The sequence below is a fragment of the Macaca thibetana genome, chromosome 15 (genome assembly GCF_024542745.1).
Source record: "Macaca thibetana thibetana isolate TM-01 chromosome 15, ASM2454274v1, whole genome shotgun sequence".
In the NCBI taxonomy this organism is placed as follows: domain Eukaryota; kingdom Metazoa; phylum Chordata; class Mammalia; order Primates; family Cercopithecidae; genus Macaca; species Macaca thibetana.
This window is the reverse complement of record NC_065592.1, coordinates 26,312,227-26,327,571: the sequence shown is the minus strand read 5'-3', so window position 1 is coordinate 26,327,571 and position 15,345 is coordinate 26,312,227. Positions and strand designations below refer to the sequence as shown.

At 49.8% G+C, this 15,345-nt stretch overlaps 3 protein-coding genes across 10 annotated transcripts in view; 2 read left to right on the top strand and 1 right to left on the bottom strand.

The window, feature by feature from the left end:
• ZNF618 (zinc finger protein 618) overlaps window positions 1-15,345 on the top strand; it is a 562,788-nt gene that overhangs the window by 35,201 nt on the left and 512,242 nt on the right. The gene's annotated exons all lie outside the window — the stretch shown is intronic.
• The window catches only part of POLE3 (DNA polymerase epsilon 3, accessory subunit), a 353,914-nt gene that overhangs the window by 101,577 nt on the left and 236,992 nt on the right, over window positions 1-15,345 (bottom strand). The gene's annotated exons all lie outside the window — the stretch shown is intronic.
• Window positions 1-15,345, top strand: part of RGS3 (regulator of G protein signaling 3) — a 133,210-nt gene that overhangs the window by 54,526 nt on the left and 63,339 nt on the right. For all 8 annotated transcript variants that reach the window (XM_050760975.1, XM_050760974.1, XM_050760973.1 and 5 more), the window contains 3 exons: window positions 133-216; window positions 5,555-5,666; window positions 11,798-11,841. In XM_050760975.1, coding sequence (XP_050616932.1) covers window positions 133-216; window positions 5,555-5,666; window positions 11,798-11,841 — 240 coding nt within the window. The remainder of the gene's footprint in view (window positions 1-132; window positions 217-5,554; window positions 5,667-11,797; window positions 11,842-15,345) is intronic.

Genomic DNA, 15,345 nt, shown 5'->3' with positions numbered 1-15,345 from the left:
TGGTGGCGGGCTGACAGTCTTCTCTGGGTCAGAGGGTTCTCTGTGGCTGGCTTTGACAAGCTGCCGCTTCCTCCCCCCAGCTCCTCACCCAGCCTCTTTTTGAACTGCCCACTCAGCCTGCTTTATTTCCAGCCTCTAGATCTCTGTAACCCTGCCCGGACCCTCCTGCTGTCAGAGGAGCTGCTGCTGTACGAAGGGAGGAACAAGGCTGCCCAGGTAAGACTTTCACCTGCGTTTTTTAGGGGCTTTCTCTGTGGGCTTCATTGGCATCCTCCAGGACCCTCACTTGGGTCTCTTTCTGAGTATCTTAGAAGTGTACACTCTCAGGGTAGGGGAGACCTGAATGGACTCCTCCACTCTCCCTAGCAAAGGCTACAGCTTTTTCTTGTACATCTCTTTTCAAAGCTGTTGAATCCTTCTTTGATGGTTAGAAGGTTTCCCCAGCCCCTAAAGACACCCCGTTGTTTACCCCACCTTCCTCTCAGGAGCAGAAGAGATGGCAATTTACCCTGGCTGTGGGGGGTAACTTTGGTGGTGGGAAGAGTAAAGCTATTAGCCGAAGTGAATTTTTAGACCAGCATCAGTTTACCCAAGTTTTCTGGGCCTGTCTGTATTAACCCAAATCCCACATCCTCTTCTGAGAGACGAGTCTATGATTTCGCCTGGGTTCTAGCTCTCCCAGCAGGGTGCTGACATGGGAGCTGTGCCACCCTTCTGGGAGCTGGCCTGGGATGCTTTTCTCTAATTGGGAGAACTTCATTCATCCACACAACCCCGGAGCTGGCCAGTTCAGTCTCTGAGCTTAAAACTACTTTGGTATAGAAGTTAGAGCCCTGGGCTCTGCCCTGGCTACCTGGGGCCATGGGGTGAGGGTAGCAGACTCTTTGCAGATCAGGCGCCAGTGTAGAGCTGCCTTGGCTGAGCCGAGTGGCAGCTTGGGGTAGTGGAAAGATCAGGAAACTTGGAGACAGGAAGTCTATATCGAGACCCAGCTCTGCTGCTGGCTCACATGTGATTTCTTCCTTCTTCCTCAGTCTTCCCATCTGAGCAGCAGCAGCTGTATGTGTGTATTTGAGGCAGTAAGGGGCAGGGTCAGAGGTTGGTCTCTAAGGACCCTTTAAACCTCAGCCTTCTGGGACACTATGTGTGACTGTGGCTGAAGCAGGAGGTTGGTTTGTTTTTTAAGTAAGCAGACTGGACTGGAACTCATCTATTCCAAATGCACATTATCTTTTTCAAGGGAGTGCCCTGGGGGGCTGCATGCTCCCTTCCACTGCTCGCTATTGTCTGCTGTGTGTCTGGACCTCCTCTTCTCCGAACCTCTTCTTGGGAACTTTGCAAACTTCGGGAACTTAAAAATCTTTGCATATCTTCTGAATTGTCTCAGTAGGAGTAAAACTTCATCTGTTGGGAGGGATTTAAGTTTTAGGGATGAGAAGTCACTTAGAGCCACGTTTGGTGAATGAGAGCATAGTGGAGCTAAGTCAGGCATCCAAGGGTCAGAAATTGAGGTGTGGCCCTAAATTCACCAGACTCACAAGAAGCCAGTTAGAGATGGCAGCCACCCTGAAACGTATACATAAGTCTAAATACACTCTTCTGTTTGTGCACTTACCCTTGAATCTGCAAACATTGAGCACTTACTGTGTATCCTCATTGTGTATGCATTTTACATACTTGACCCCAATTAGCTCTTGCAGCACCCCCATGAGAGGCACGATTGTCCCCACTCTGTAGTTGAGGCAACTGAGGCTCCAGTGAGATTCACCGGGACCCAAGAGTCTCCAGGCTGGTAAGGAATGGAGCCGGGAATTAGCACTCTGGTCTTTCTGGCTCAGCGATGCTTTCCATGACCCCACACTGCTTCTGGCATGTCTGCATAAAGGCAAACTAAGGAACACAAGCTGAAGCCAGAGCCTTGTGACAGTTGCAATTCGTCCAAAAACCCTGTTTTATAGATCTCTAGAATCATAGAACAAAGAGACTCCTTTACCTTCGCCTTGAAGATTGAAGGAAGCAATTTGAAGACAAGTAAAATAAATATTAATATATTCCTTTTTCTTGAAGTATGATAGCAACCAAACATGTAGATCTGGGCACCCTGTCATGCTACTCACACCAAAAAAAAAAAAAAAAAAATTCAAAGGGATTTGGATAAATTCATAAAATTTCAGCCTTGGTTAGGCTTTCAGGAGTCATCCATTCTAAGTGCTTCCTTGTAACTTTCCAGTTAAATGGTTTTCTGATTGGTGCTTGAATCTTCTAGGGTAGCCATTAGAGCAGTGGTTTTGTTACTGGGGAGGGCCAAATTGTAGAGCATTCTCCCTTACACTCAACAGAAATCTTTATATGTGGAATGTTCCTCCTTGGTTCTTTGTCCCATCACTTCTCTGGGCATACTCAAGTTTGCTAACATCTGTGAGCTGATCCAGTCCCACCATGAACTACCCTCATCACACCCCCTTCCAGAAGTAATAGACTTGATTAACGTGCCCTGAGGTCTATCACCCTGTTCGAGGTTCTGGGAATACCATGAAGCACAAGACAGACACACCCTCCCTTTACACACTGACTCATGGAGTTTACCATTAACTAAGGCACCAATGTGTTTTCAGTAAACCCTGCTCTTAGGTCAGATTCCCAAGAAGAAGCTTGATTAGGGCCACTTGGGAGAAGCCACCCTCCAAGTGGTAAGGACCCCCTTACCAAGTGGTCCCTCAACTCTGACCCTTTGGAAAATCAGATGTGTCCCTGGAGCAAGTGTGGGAAAGACACCGGGTGACCCCTGTGGCGTGCTGTGGAACGCGACAGGTGATTGGGCCATGGAGATGGGCATCACTCTCCCATGGACTGCCGTGGCCCCTGCTGGTGCTGGTGAGATGGGGGAGTCTACATGCCCTCCCTGGCGCGCTTGCCCCTCTGCTCTGCCTCTAGCTGTGTGCCAGTTCTGGCCTTTCCCTGACCCAACCTTTGGGAAATTTTTCATTTATGTCTTAATCACTTCCTGTCTAGACCATATTCTCAGCCCTGGGAATCTGAGCCAGAGTGGTGGCCTGGGCCTTTTCTCACCTTGCTCATGGTTCTTCCCCAGTTGCTGGTGGCTCCTCCCACTTGCCCTACTTCCACCCCTCTCTGGGCCTGGGCTGTTTTTGTTTTGTTTTGTTTTGTTTTTCTTTTTTTTTTTTTTTTTAACTTTCTAGGCTCCTGACAGATTGTTGGCTCTAGCCCTTGCCCTGCCAGCCTCCCTCTGGGTCTGGAGGTGACTACCAGATTTCCCTTGAGTCAGGGAAGACACGTTTTGTGGGACTCTGAGGGTGTTTGCCTTGTGTTTCTGGCTAGTTTAGAGCCTTCTTTCCATCGCTCAGACTTTGAAGTCTTCTCAGACAACCAATTACTTGACTCCTTCTGAGCTCTTGGGTCATTTTCTTCCCCTCTTTTCTTAACATTATTATTATTATTATTATTATTATTTATTTTTGCCTCATTTGCTCCTCCTGTTTGGTCTCTGGATTCTTTCACATTCAGGAACTGAACAGCTGTAGGCACATTGCTACCTCTCTGTATAGTGAGAGCTTTAGGTCAGCCATACCTGGGTAATGGTCCCTGGCTGTGTGGCCATGGACAGGTCACTTAACCTCTCTGATCTCTAGGGTCCTCGTCTGTAAATGAGGGCAGTGGTGTTATTTACAAGTGAGGATCCACTGAGCAGAAAGTAAGCGTTCAACACATGAAGGCTTCTCTTGGGCTGCATTGAGACAGGCCTGTGGTGGGAAGGGTTAGGGTCACCACCAAGATGCCTTATAGCCCAGGGTTCTGGAATCTTCATGTTTGGGCCCCATCGGAGAAGCCAAAGCCCCTGAGAGCTCCTTCAGGGACATCTCCCTGTTGTCTCTGCAGCCCAGATTTCCTCAAGCCTCTGTATTTGTGCTACACTCAAGAAGCCAAGCCATCTTTTAATATATATTCTATATCTTTAAATTACAAAAGTAACAGTGATTGCAAATATAATACACATTAAATCAAAATGTATCAATTAAAATCCCACTCCCTGGAGTGAGGAGTGTGTCATCTTAGCTATTTTAAAAAGGTATAACTATGAGAAATGTATCGTTTTGTTTTACAAAATTGGACTCTATGCTAGGTATTTTTGCACATTGCACTATTTTGATTTATGATAGACAGATTTCTATTTCTGCCCCCATAGCTCTACTTAATTTTTTAATAGTTGCATACAATTCTGCCATATGAAGGTAGCATAATTCATTTTATTCATCTTCTCTTGATGAATGTTTGTCATTTTCTTTTCTTAAATTACAAAAATGCTGCTGAGAACATCCTCGTATGTTCATATTGATACCTCCTTGTAAGTATTTCTGTAGGACAGAGTCTCATAAATGGGGCTGTGGGGTCATTTTTAACAGGTTGATAGCTGAATGTTAACCTGTTGGCTTTGTAAATGTCACCAACAGTGCAACACACACTCATGGTACCCTTCAGTGCATGCCAGGCCCTTCTGGCTGGTTCTTCTTCAGAAGAGACACGGTGTCAGGTGTTTGATACCTCAAAGGGAAGTTCATATAATTAATAAGATTTTGTTTTATTTGGAGAATCTAAAATTGGATTTTATTGCTTTTGACTAAAGTCCGCTGCAGGATTTGCAAAACAAAGAACAGTATAATCTTCAGTGGCATTAGAGGATCAAGTGGATTTTCTTAGCATAAAAATATGCTGAGCGTGCCTGTTGGTTTACCTATGAAGTCTAAGAATAGCCTCTGCCTTTATTTTTGGAGCAGCTAATGCATAAAAGAGATAAAAGTGATGTGCATGTCTGTACTAGGGTGTGAGTAACTGGCTGTTTCTTGAACTGATTTCTCATTAATGCAATTAAACTTATCTGCAAGGAATTTGGTAATATTAGCTCACATTGTGTGGCGCTTTACTCAGTCTGCAAAGAGCTTGTGGAAGGAGCTTGTAAGAACGCCAGGCAGGGACTCTTCTCCCTGTTTGGACTGTTAAGAAAACTGAAGGGGTTAGGGAGTTTAAGCCAATTTTTTTGTGGCTAGTTAGTGGCAGAGCTGGGGTAGGAGTCTCCTGACTTCTGACTCTCAAGTCCAGTGCTCTTTCAGCCAGACACTTACAGCAGAATAAAAGCAAATATGGAAAATCTTACAGCTTAAGGGTGGCTCCAAGCCCCAGGTGCTGGGCTGGAGACTCCAGGAGCATTTGGTCAGAGAGGTAGGCCTAGGGGATCAGGCTGTGAAGAAGCTTGTAGAGACCAGCTGCCATGAGGGCCGCTTTCCCCCCTTCTGTTTGCTTTTTTCCTACTTTGAGGAGTAGAAGTATAGGAAACTGGAGGGTGGTGGGGCCATCTTGACTGCAGGTCAGGTCTGCCCTTGGCTGAGGCTGTACTGAGCACTGCTCCTGGTCCTGTGTGAGATGATGAGGATGTGTTACCTGGGGAGGCTGTGGCTCCCCACCTTCTCAGGGAGGTTGTGGCTCCCAGCCTCCAGGGGACAGCAAAGTAGCCAGTTCTGTTTGCTCTCTGTCAACCCAGGTGACATTGTTTGCCTATTCGGACCTGCTGCTCTTCACCAAGGAGGACGAGCCTGGCCGCTGCGACGTCCTGAGGAACCCCCTCTACCTCCAGAGTGTGAAGCTGCAGGAAGGTAAGCAGATGCTCTAGGTGCCCGGAGCCCCTCTCAACTTGCCCCAGTCCCTCTGGGCAGCCCTCTGGGCCCTGGCTGCCAGTCATCCACAGGGCACTGGAGTGTGTGCTGCTGGGCTCTGTCCATGGGCCAGTAGGTCTCAGACACTGGCATTTCTTCCAGGCTGGTAAGCCTTCTGATATACCTGAGCTTTTCAGGGAAGTTTCTATTCTAGAGACTTTCCAGGAAGGCTATGGGTAGGAGGAGCTTTGGATTCAGACAGACCTGTGTTCAAATCTTGGCGCTGTCCCTCCATACCGGGATGACTGTGGGCACTTTTCTCAGCCTCTCTGAGCCTGTTTCCTCCTGCATAAATAGGGAGAAAAATAGTCACTCACAAGGTTGCTGTGAAGATTAAGCTAGGTCATAAATGCAAAGTGCCTGGCCCATAACAGGTGCCCAATAAATACTTGTTGCCACCCACTCACCCTACAGATCTGTGGACAGAGACCGCAACTTGGCCCTACCCAGCTACATGGTCCTGCAGAGCCCAAGCTGCTGGGCCTCAGGCGCATGTGGGAGCGTGGAGGGAATTTCTAACCCAAACTTTCCACCATGCCCTCCACTCGTGAGAGGGGAAGCCAGCTGGGAGTATCTGTCGGTGGTTTGGTTTGGCGCCTGAGGTCTCCGCTGAGAGGGGCTCGGTTTCCTCTCCCAGATCATGAAAACAACAGACCTGTCTGAGGATGAGTGACAGGGGCAGAGAGGAAAATATTACCCAGTGAAAGAATTCTGTTTTGGCGGGGTTTGCTCCGGGAAAGCTTCCTGGCTGTTTGCAAACTATCCTGTGTGCTCAGTGCCCGAGTATTCCTCCTCCTCGGAAACCCATTCAGTGTGAGAACCTCCACTCTCACTTCCCCACAGGAAGCCACTGACAACTTCTCCATCTCGGGCTCTGGCCTTTCCCCTGCCCATGGAAGGGAAAAGCAAGTCACCTCACTGGGTCAGCTCTTCCCTCCAGGCGGGCTCAGCCTGACCACGGGGCAGTGGGAATGAGCTGCCTGAGCAACCCAGTTCCAGCACTGGCGTTCCCAGAGTTCCCCATGCCTGCTGGAGGCAAGCAGGTTGGAGCTCCAGTGGCCTCTGTTTCTGGGCTTCCGTGCCATCCTCTCCATACCCCCCAGCCCCTTTCTGGCTCTGTCACACCCAGATTCCCATATGCCCATTCTCCCTGTCGCTCCAGCCTGGCTGCAGTGTGCATATTCACACGTGCACTCACACTGAGTCCTTTCTTCTCCGCTTCCCCCTCCCTGTTCCCAGCCCAGACAGTCTAGGACCCTGTCACATTTGAGGGAGGAGCACTGGATGGGGCAGGGCTCAGTAATATGCGCTGGTTGGTATAAGTGGTACTCTCACTCTGTTTTGCACGTTACAAGACTGAGGCCATAACCCAGGACCCTGGTTTGCTCAGCTTCCTGCGAGGAGGGAGGGAAGAGAAGGCTCACACTGGCTGTAATTTGGGTGGACATGGAGGTTGTAGGAAGAAGGCAGTAGAGGAGCTGAGGGCAGTGACTGGGAGTCTGGGGTCTGGGTGTGGTGCTGCTGTGCTGTGCTGTGTGGCTTCAGCTGGCCCTTTCCCTTTGCCAGGCTTCAGTTTCTCTGACTGGGAACTAAGGGTGGGGCCAGCGCTCTGTGTCCCTCCCAGCTCTGACACCCCCACACAGAACCCCAGAGCTTGCTGTGAGCAGCTGGACCATGCCTATACTATCCTGCCTCTATCCCTCTGGGGGCTGGATGGGGAATTGGTTGGGATCTCCCCTTCTGGAGGCCCCAGGCCCAAGACTTGAAGCTAGGGGTGGGGTGTGCTCCATTCTCCACTGGGTGTTGGTCAAGGCGGGTGGTGTGGGGACTTGGGGTGTCACAGAGAGCCTCTCCAGGTGCTGAGCTATGTTTGAGCCGCAGCCTTGTGCAAGCCTGGCACTGTGGCTTCCTCTCCCTGCAGATGGAGTGCGAGCTGCACAAGGGCTGAGGATGGCCAAGGCAGCACTTCTCAGGAGAGACCACCATGGCCAGAAGAGCCCCTTGGGTTGGCGTGGGAGAGGGGCCTGTGTGTGTGCGTGCATGTGTCTGCCTGCCCTGGATTTTTTGGACAGATGGTTTGGGGCCGAACTCCAGGGAGCCTGAGAGCTGCTGCGAGGATGGAAATGGCTCTGTTTATAGGTGCACAATCCAACGCTTAGATTTCTTTCCAGGCACCGATGGAGCCCTTGCCTTCTCCCAGCTGCCCCCACTCCCCTGAGATAGGCTTGTGGGTCCAGAGGCTCATGGAAGTTTAGTGACCCCTTCTCCTGCAGTCCAAATTGGAGCCACAGGACCCAATGTTCTGAGTCCTGGCGTCCAATTTCCTGCCTGCCTCCCCTGTGCCCCAAGAGACCCGCTGCAGCAGCAAGGGCCTGAGGCTTTTAAGGGATGCATTTGGGACCTCAGCTGGAGCCTCTGTTGGCAGAATGGTCTCTGATTAATATTGCTCATGACTCCTAGGTTTCTTATTTGTCTCTTTCAAATCACCATGTATGCAGAATTCAATTTGGGGCAAAGAAGATGGCAAACAAGGAATGCACCCAACCTTTCTGGTTGTCTGGGGCTGGCAAGGGCTGCTCCCTGGCCGGGGAGAAGCAGCCCCACGCTAGGGACCAAGGTCTGCCTGTGTAACTTGTCTGAAGAGTCCTTAGCTCCATTGGCCAAGCACACTCCCAGGGCCTAGCCTGGGGCATGGAACACTGTGTGTGCCTAATCGATGTTTGTTGTGTGAATGAATGACTAAAAGAACAGAAGTGTTGCCTCAGTTCGGGAGCTGGGGGTGCACCTCTCCCCCAGGGTTCCTGGGTGGTAGTCACTTAAATCTTGTTGCCCCTGTCCTGCCCAGCCTCCCCCAGGCTTCAGCAGGGCCGAATGGCAGTGTAATGGGAACAGGCGGAGAGCTGGCGCTAACAATTGGGACATCTCCGGTCAGCCGGGGCCCATTGTGGTCTCTTCCTGCCTCTGCCGCCCTGCTGGCTTTGCTACTCTTTGTGTTGCTGCCTCCCAGGCGGCCAGCGTCACGCCCATAGTGTGTCTTTCTGGCCTGCTCTGGTGTCTCAGAAGTGGCCTGGAAATGTTCTGCTGCTTCTTGGGCTCTCCATTCACCTTGGAGCCAGGTAGGCAGTTGCAGAAAGTCAGTTGCATTGGTCTCAGCTGCTGCAATGTTTGGAGTTAACTCTTGGCTAGTCCCCATTTTCTGAGCGCGTCCTCAGAGCCCACATCAGTGATAGCAGTGCTGGGGTGGTAGCAGTGGAAGGGACACATTGCCACCTCTGGGGCTCATAGCCTGGTGGAATGTAGATGAGTAACCCATGGAGGGGTAGAAGTGTGACAAGGCAGGCAGTCCTCGGTTCAAAGCTCGGCTTTGCCACTTACTCACTGTATGTCCTATTCATGTTGTTCTCCCTCCGTGGGCCTCAGTCTCTATATCTGGAGAATGGAGACAATACCCCTCCTGCTTGCCTCAGACAGTGAAGGGGATTTGCTTAATTGTTGAGTTTTGGATCGCAGACCAGGTGAGCGAGGGCTCTGGGAAAGTGATGGAGGGGTCAGACCTGGGCCAGGAAGCTATCTGTGGGGTCCACCCAGCCCGTGATTGGGGATCCCTCCTGCATGGTCCATGTATTCCTTGCGGGAAGCGAGGCCCACTCTGGAACCCAGTGGCTAATTGTTGAATTTCAAAAGGGCCAAGGCAGTTGGAATGTTTAAAGGAAAACCCAGATGTGTGCTGCCGTTCTCCTCCCTCCTAGCCCCCAGTTCTAATGTTCTAGGAGGGGCAGAATTTCTCTCCTGGGTCAGCCCCTTGCAGCCTGCTTTTCTACAGCTGCAGCTCCTCTCTGGCACCCTTGGCTTCTTCAGTTTGTTGTTCTATTATGAGACTCTGAACCATGCTGAGTGCTGCCCCCATTCCATCCTCCTCTCAAAGTGCTGCCAGCACAAGGCTGTGACGTGGAACAGATTTCAGGGAAAGTTTGCAGTAATGCAGGGAGGTTGGGGAAGGAGGCAAGGGTGTCACAGCACAGAAAAGTTGTCAAGGCAATCCATCCACCATTCCCTGCCATAGGGAATATGTCTCAGGGAGTGTTCCCCCAACCTCAGCCTCCTATTTCCCTGAAGCTCTCATCTCCTGGGCTTTCCTCTCCCTTCTAGAACCTTCTCTTTTCTCGCTGCCAGCTTCTAACCCCCAAATTTCTGTTATTTTCTTACATAGATCTTTTTGACTCTCACTTGGCACTAGGATCTGCTTCTGGAAAGCCAAAGAAATGTCCCAGTGTGTTCTCTTAAACAAAAGAAACCACCTCCTCTTGTCTCTACCCTCAGCAACACAAGGAACCAGCAGAAGCTTTGAAATTACAGTTTTCTTAAACATGATGGACTTCTTAGGCAATACTCCCTCCCTCCCCAGCCCATCACTAGGTGGGAAGAAGTAGAAAGACTTATTCTCCCTAAGTCTGAAGTGAACCCTCATTTACTTATGGGAGATTTTTTAATCTGGCTCTGGCTGGCAGCCCCTGACCCTAGGGATAGCTTTGTCTCAGAACTGCCCATATACTTTGCTTCAAGGGGCCCTGGACTTCACCCACACCAGGGCCCTTATTCACTGCTTTTCTTAGGAATTGACTTGACCCACAGTCTCTATTTTTATCTTGCTGTCTTCTCTTTGCAACTAATTTTGGTGTCTTTGACAATTTCTTTACTTCAAGTATGTGTTAAGGGTCCTACCTTGAGCTCAACACTAGTCTGGTGCCTTGAGAGGACAGAGGAGCTGGATAGGGCCTATGTGGTGGGCATCTGAGGTGGGGTGTGTAGTGGTGGGAGTGTGGGCTCTGGATCCAGCCTACCTGGGTCTAAATCTTGATTCTCTTTCTTACTCCTGGGCAAGTTACTCAATTCATCTGTGCCTCAGTTTTGTCAAGAGTCTTGGGTGAAAAGAGCCCTGCCTCCCAGGGGTTGTTGTGAGGGTCAAGCATATCCATGGGAAGCATAGGGAACAGTGGTTGGCATGGAGCACTGTGGTGCGCCAAGGTCCTATCCCTTTAAGCATTTACTGTTTCACGTGCTTGTGGTTGCTTCCCTCAACAATGACGGTTTGCCCAACGAGGCCCATTGCACGGTCACAGGGAGAACCATCCCGGGCCCATGCCCAGACAAGTGCCCTAAGTGGGAGTGCTGCCAGGCCCTGAAGAGTGGCTGCAGTGGGCAGGGCCAGTGTCCTGGAGGAAGGGAACAGTCTGCTTCTCCGCACTTGCTCTTCCTTGAACACAATTTGTACTTCTCTTGGAATGTCCTTTCTTCTCACCTTGAGTCCAAATTCAACAGGACCCTCCTTCAGGAAGCTTTTCCCAGAATCTGAGTGTTATCTCCTGGTCCTCCTGCTTCTGAAGCACTCTGAGCAATCACCTTCCCTCGGGGTTGACACTGGACCTTAGCTCCTCTGCTGGAGGAGGGAGTTCCCGACAGCCCTCCCAGATGCCTCCCAGGTAGAGAAGAGCTAGTGAATGGTTGCGACTGGGATCCTGGACCAGGGGTTAGAAGTCTCTAGGAAAACACACAGAGAGGTGAAGCCTGGGCCTGGAAGCCATCTCTGGGCTCCACCCAGTCTATGACTGCACAGCCCACCATTCCTTGGTGGAAAACAAGCCTCCCTATTGAATTTCAAAATGGCAAAGGCAGTTGGAGCATTTAAAGGAAAATCCAGATGTGTGCTGCCTCCAGGTCTCTCACTGCAGAAATCATGGAAGGGAGGAGGCCTCCTGGGATGGATGAGGGCTCCCTCCCTGTACCTCATGCCCAGAGGGTGCTCCTGGCTACCTCTCCTAGGGAGGAGATTTCAGCATTCCTTGGGCCAGGCTGACCCGCAGGCAAATGCCTTAGAGCTGTACATTACCCTGGTTAGTTACTTAGCCAATTTTCCTCCAGAGACTTCCCTGCCTCCCATGCCTGCCTCTCTCTTTTCCCGGGAGGTGCCGCCACACACAGCCTTCTGAGCAAGACAGCTGACTCTGCTGGAACAAACTACTGAGGCTCTTTAGCCAGTTCTAATGCAAATCTTACTTTTTGTTTCCTCAAAGGTTCTTCAGAAGACCTGAAATTCTGCGTGCTCTATCTAGCAGAGGTGAGTCCTTTCCTCTGGATTTGAGGAGAGAGATCTTGGACCTGGTGCTTGAGGGGAGACACTGGGCTGGGATCTAGACCAGTGTTCTAATGCCAGCCTCCACACCCACTTATGCCAAAGTCCTGGGCAAGGCCAGAGTAGCAGTTTTTTTTTGCTAGGTAGAATGGGACTAGCTGTTCCTACCCCATGACTCTCTTACCTCTGTGTTAAAGAGCAGTGGAAAGGAAAGTGCTTAGAACAGACCCCTGAGATTTTCTGTGCAGGACCTCCTGAACTGCAGGAATCTCAGTGGGGGTGTGGCTGGGCAGCTGTGCATCACCCTGTTTACTGGTTAATAGCCCTTCCTCTAGAGATCACCGTGATTCTTGCACCTGCCTCTTGCTTCCATGTTTCCCAGGAAGTACCACCCACGACCCCTCATACAGGGTCTTGTCAGTGTTTCAAAAGGTCTGAAGGTATTTGTACCTTTACCTGGGCCAGATAATACAGGCTTCAGCAAACATCAAGTGTCTGGGTTTCAGTCTGGAATGATACCCACTCAGTGTGGTTGAGATTCCTGGTTATCTCAGTCTGATCAGAAGCTTAGATAGGCAGTGCTATGCCTTTGCTGAGCAACATCTGGCAAGTAACTTATTACTTGATATGGCTTGGTAGATAAAATATCATTCAGGCTGGGGTTTCACTCAAGAGATCCTTGAAGATGAAAAAATTGAGAGCCACTGAGCTATACAAATACTTTTCAATTTTCAGTGAATTTTCTGTTCACCGCAGGGCAGTGTCTGTTCCAAGCAAGGATGCATTAGACACATTCCTGCCCTCTGCCTTCGCTTGTTTGTCTCATGCAACAGTCCAGGGAACTTGTTTTGTGGGAGGTGGGACATAGTCTGTATTGGGTGGCCAAGAGGAACACACCCCTTTGATAAGGAATTGTACACAGTTTGTGACTGAAAACCATTCCTTCAGTTTCTGGCTAAGAAGTGCAAGGCCAAGAGAGAGTCTTTCAACAGCCCCCTGGAGGAGAAGACAGTTGATGTGAAGTTAGCTTTAGCAGAGGGCAGAGAGTTCCAAAGAGGCAGTGGACACCGCTGGGGAACTGGGCTGCCTGAAATGCAGACCTGAGGACCAAGAGGGCATTGGATGTCCTCCCCTGTGTCAGCCACATTCCCCTTGGGGTACATGGCTGGTGGAAGTGGCTGGTGGAATCACTTCAGTGCTGGAGGGTGTTTAGTTCCACAGAGCCAACCAAGCAGAGAGGAGAAGCCGTGACCAGGCTAGGCTCCTCCTCCAGCCTCACCACACTGGGTTCTGATTCTCTGGGGCAGTCCCTGAAAAGAGGCTCCAGGTTCTTTAATGCCAATAGAGCTTCCTGCCAGGTTGGGTTAGTGTTTCCCAGAGAAAAGGACTTCTGCTCTATTGGTTTCCTGGGATCTGTGATCTCCCAGCTTCCAGAGATTATGAAGGGATATTGATTTGGGGCTTTTTGTTTCAGTAAAGTGCTAGGTGATCTGATCCCCAGGGGCTGTGGGATTGAGCTTACAGGCAGCTAGAAGCCTCTCCCTTCTCTTAGTGGGTTGCTATTTAGGAGAAGCACATCTGTAATTCATGGAAGACAAGATGCCTGTTTGCTCTGTAGCCTGGGCCACTCTTAACATGGGTGGTTTTGGATCCTATCAAGAGCCTGAAACTCACATCTTAGTTGGAACTTCTGAAAAGTGATTTCTCTTCATTGCCTGACATGCAGGTGGCACCCAGAGAAGAAAAAGAGAATCAGGATTTGGAGACATTTTTTGACTCTGCATTGAGAAAGGCCCAATTGCCTGGGTGGTGGCAGCTCTGATTGTTCTCTAGCTGCAAGGTCCTGGGTGGTGTTATCCTAAAGTAGTCCTGGGCTCTGGGTCTCTATTGCCCGGAGAGGTGTGTTTCTCAGTTCCTGCAAATCCACTGGACAGATGCAGCCCACAGTTGGCTTCAGAACACAGGGGGCTCTGAAGTCAGTTGGGTCCATGGGCACATTGGTCGGGGACTATTCTCTAACCTAGACTCTGATGTTGGCTCCATTAATTTAAGAGTTTTGGAGTTAGGAAGACCTAGATTTGAATCTTGGCTCTTCCATTTTCTGAGTGATCTGGGGCAAGTTACAAACTCATCTCTGAAATGGGGCTGATGAGGCCTACCCTGCAGGGTTGTGGTAATGATTAAATGAGATTCAGTAAGACTTGCATCCAAAGCACTTAGCACAGAGCCTGGCACACAACGAGGGCTCAATAAATGGTAGCTACTGGTATTATCAATTTCAAAGTAAGGGGAAGGGCTTTTCATATTCATTTACTCTCCATTAGAGAAATCACAAATGATTTATTGGTCTTTTAAAAAGAAAGCTAAGAGGAATAGCTCATATTCTTTGTAATGTGCATATACAGTTATACAAATATGGTAAGATCACAGGCTCTGGAGGAGGCAGAAGACAAACAGTGAATCTCTCTCTCCCAAGACCTCCTGGGGCCAGTGACATAACCTCTTTGAGCCTTAGTTTTCTCATGTGAAAAATGGTAGCAGCTGCTTTCCTTCCTACCTATGTTATAGGGTCATTAGGAGAACTGAATTAAATGACAAAGCAAATTTTTATCAAAGCAAATGAACCAACTTAATTTATGGCTGAAGAGGTTTTGGTTTTTACAAAGATATAGTTAATTCAGGAGCAAGGAGGTAAGGCAAGAGGGGATTTTAAAGAGGTCAAGAGGAGCTTGGTGTCTGGTTGAATTTCAGGATGCCCGTGTTTAAATACACAGGTCTGTGCCCAGTGCTTCTGGGCCAGGGCCAGTGGATCTGAAAGGTCTGTGCTTGGCTGACCACTCCATAGTCAGGAGGCACCGTCTGAGTGAGTTACATGAAGAGGCCTTCAGGGCGGCTTATGGCCTTGACCCCAGAGCCTGGTATTGAGGGCACAGTGGACATCAGTGTTGAGACCGACGAGTTGGATCACACCCTGGATTAAAAGAGATGGGTTACTTGTGAGGGAAGCCAGGAAGGTAATGAGTGTCCCCAATTAGACAGATTTAGGCAGATGGGAGTTCAGCCTCCCTGGAGGGAGCTGGCTTAGTGCTCTCTCTCTTGGCCTGGCCAAGAGAGAGAGACCAAAGCTTAGGTCTCCCAAAAATGTTTGCCCGTCTAAGCCAGCCAGTTCTGCCCCTGCCTTGGAAGCCTTCTGGGTCCTCTAGTATTACAGCTTCAAGCTCTGAGAGCCAGAGACCCAGCCCTACACTCTGCTGTTGAGACAGGCAATATGGTCACTATCTCAGGTGAAGAAATATGGCTTTCCGAAGGAGATTCCCATGGTGCAGGGCAGCGGAGGGTGGTTCTTGTGGTGTCAGTAAAACGGGCAAAATCACGGCTGTTACCTTGCAAAGTTGTTGGAAGAAGTGTCAAGGTATCACTGGTAAGTGTCTTAGCACTGTGCAGGGCATGGGATTTGAGGGGGCTGCCTCTGTATTGAGGGTAGGTGGC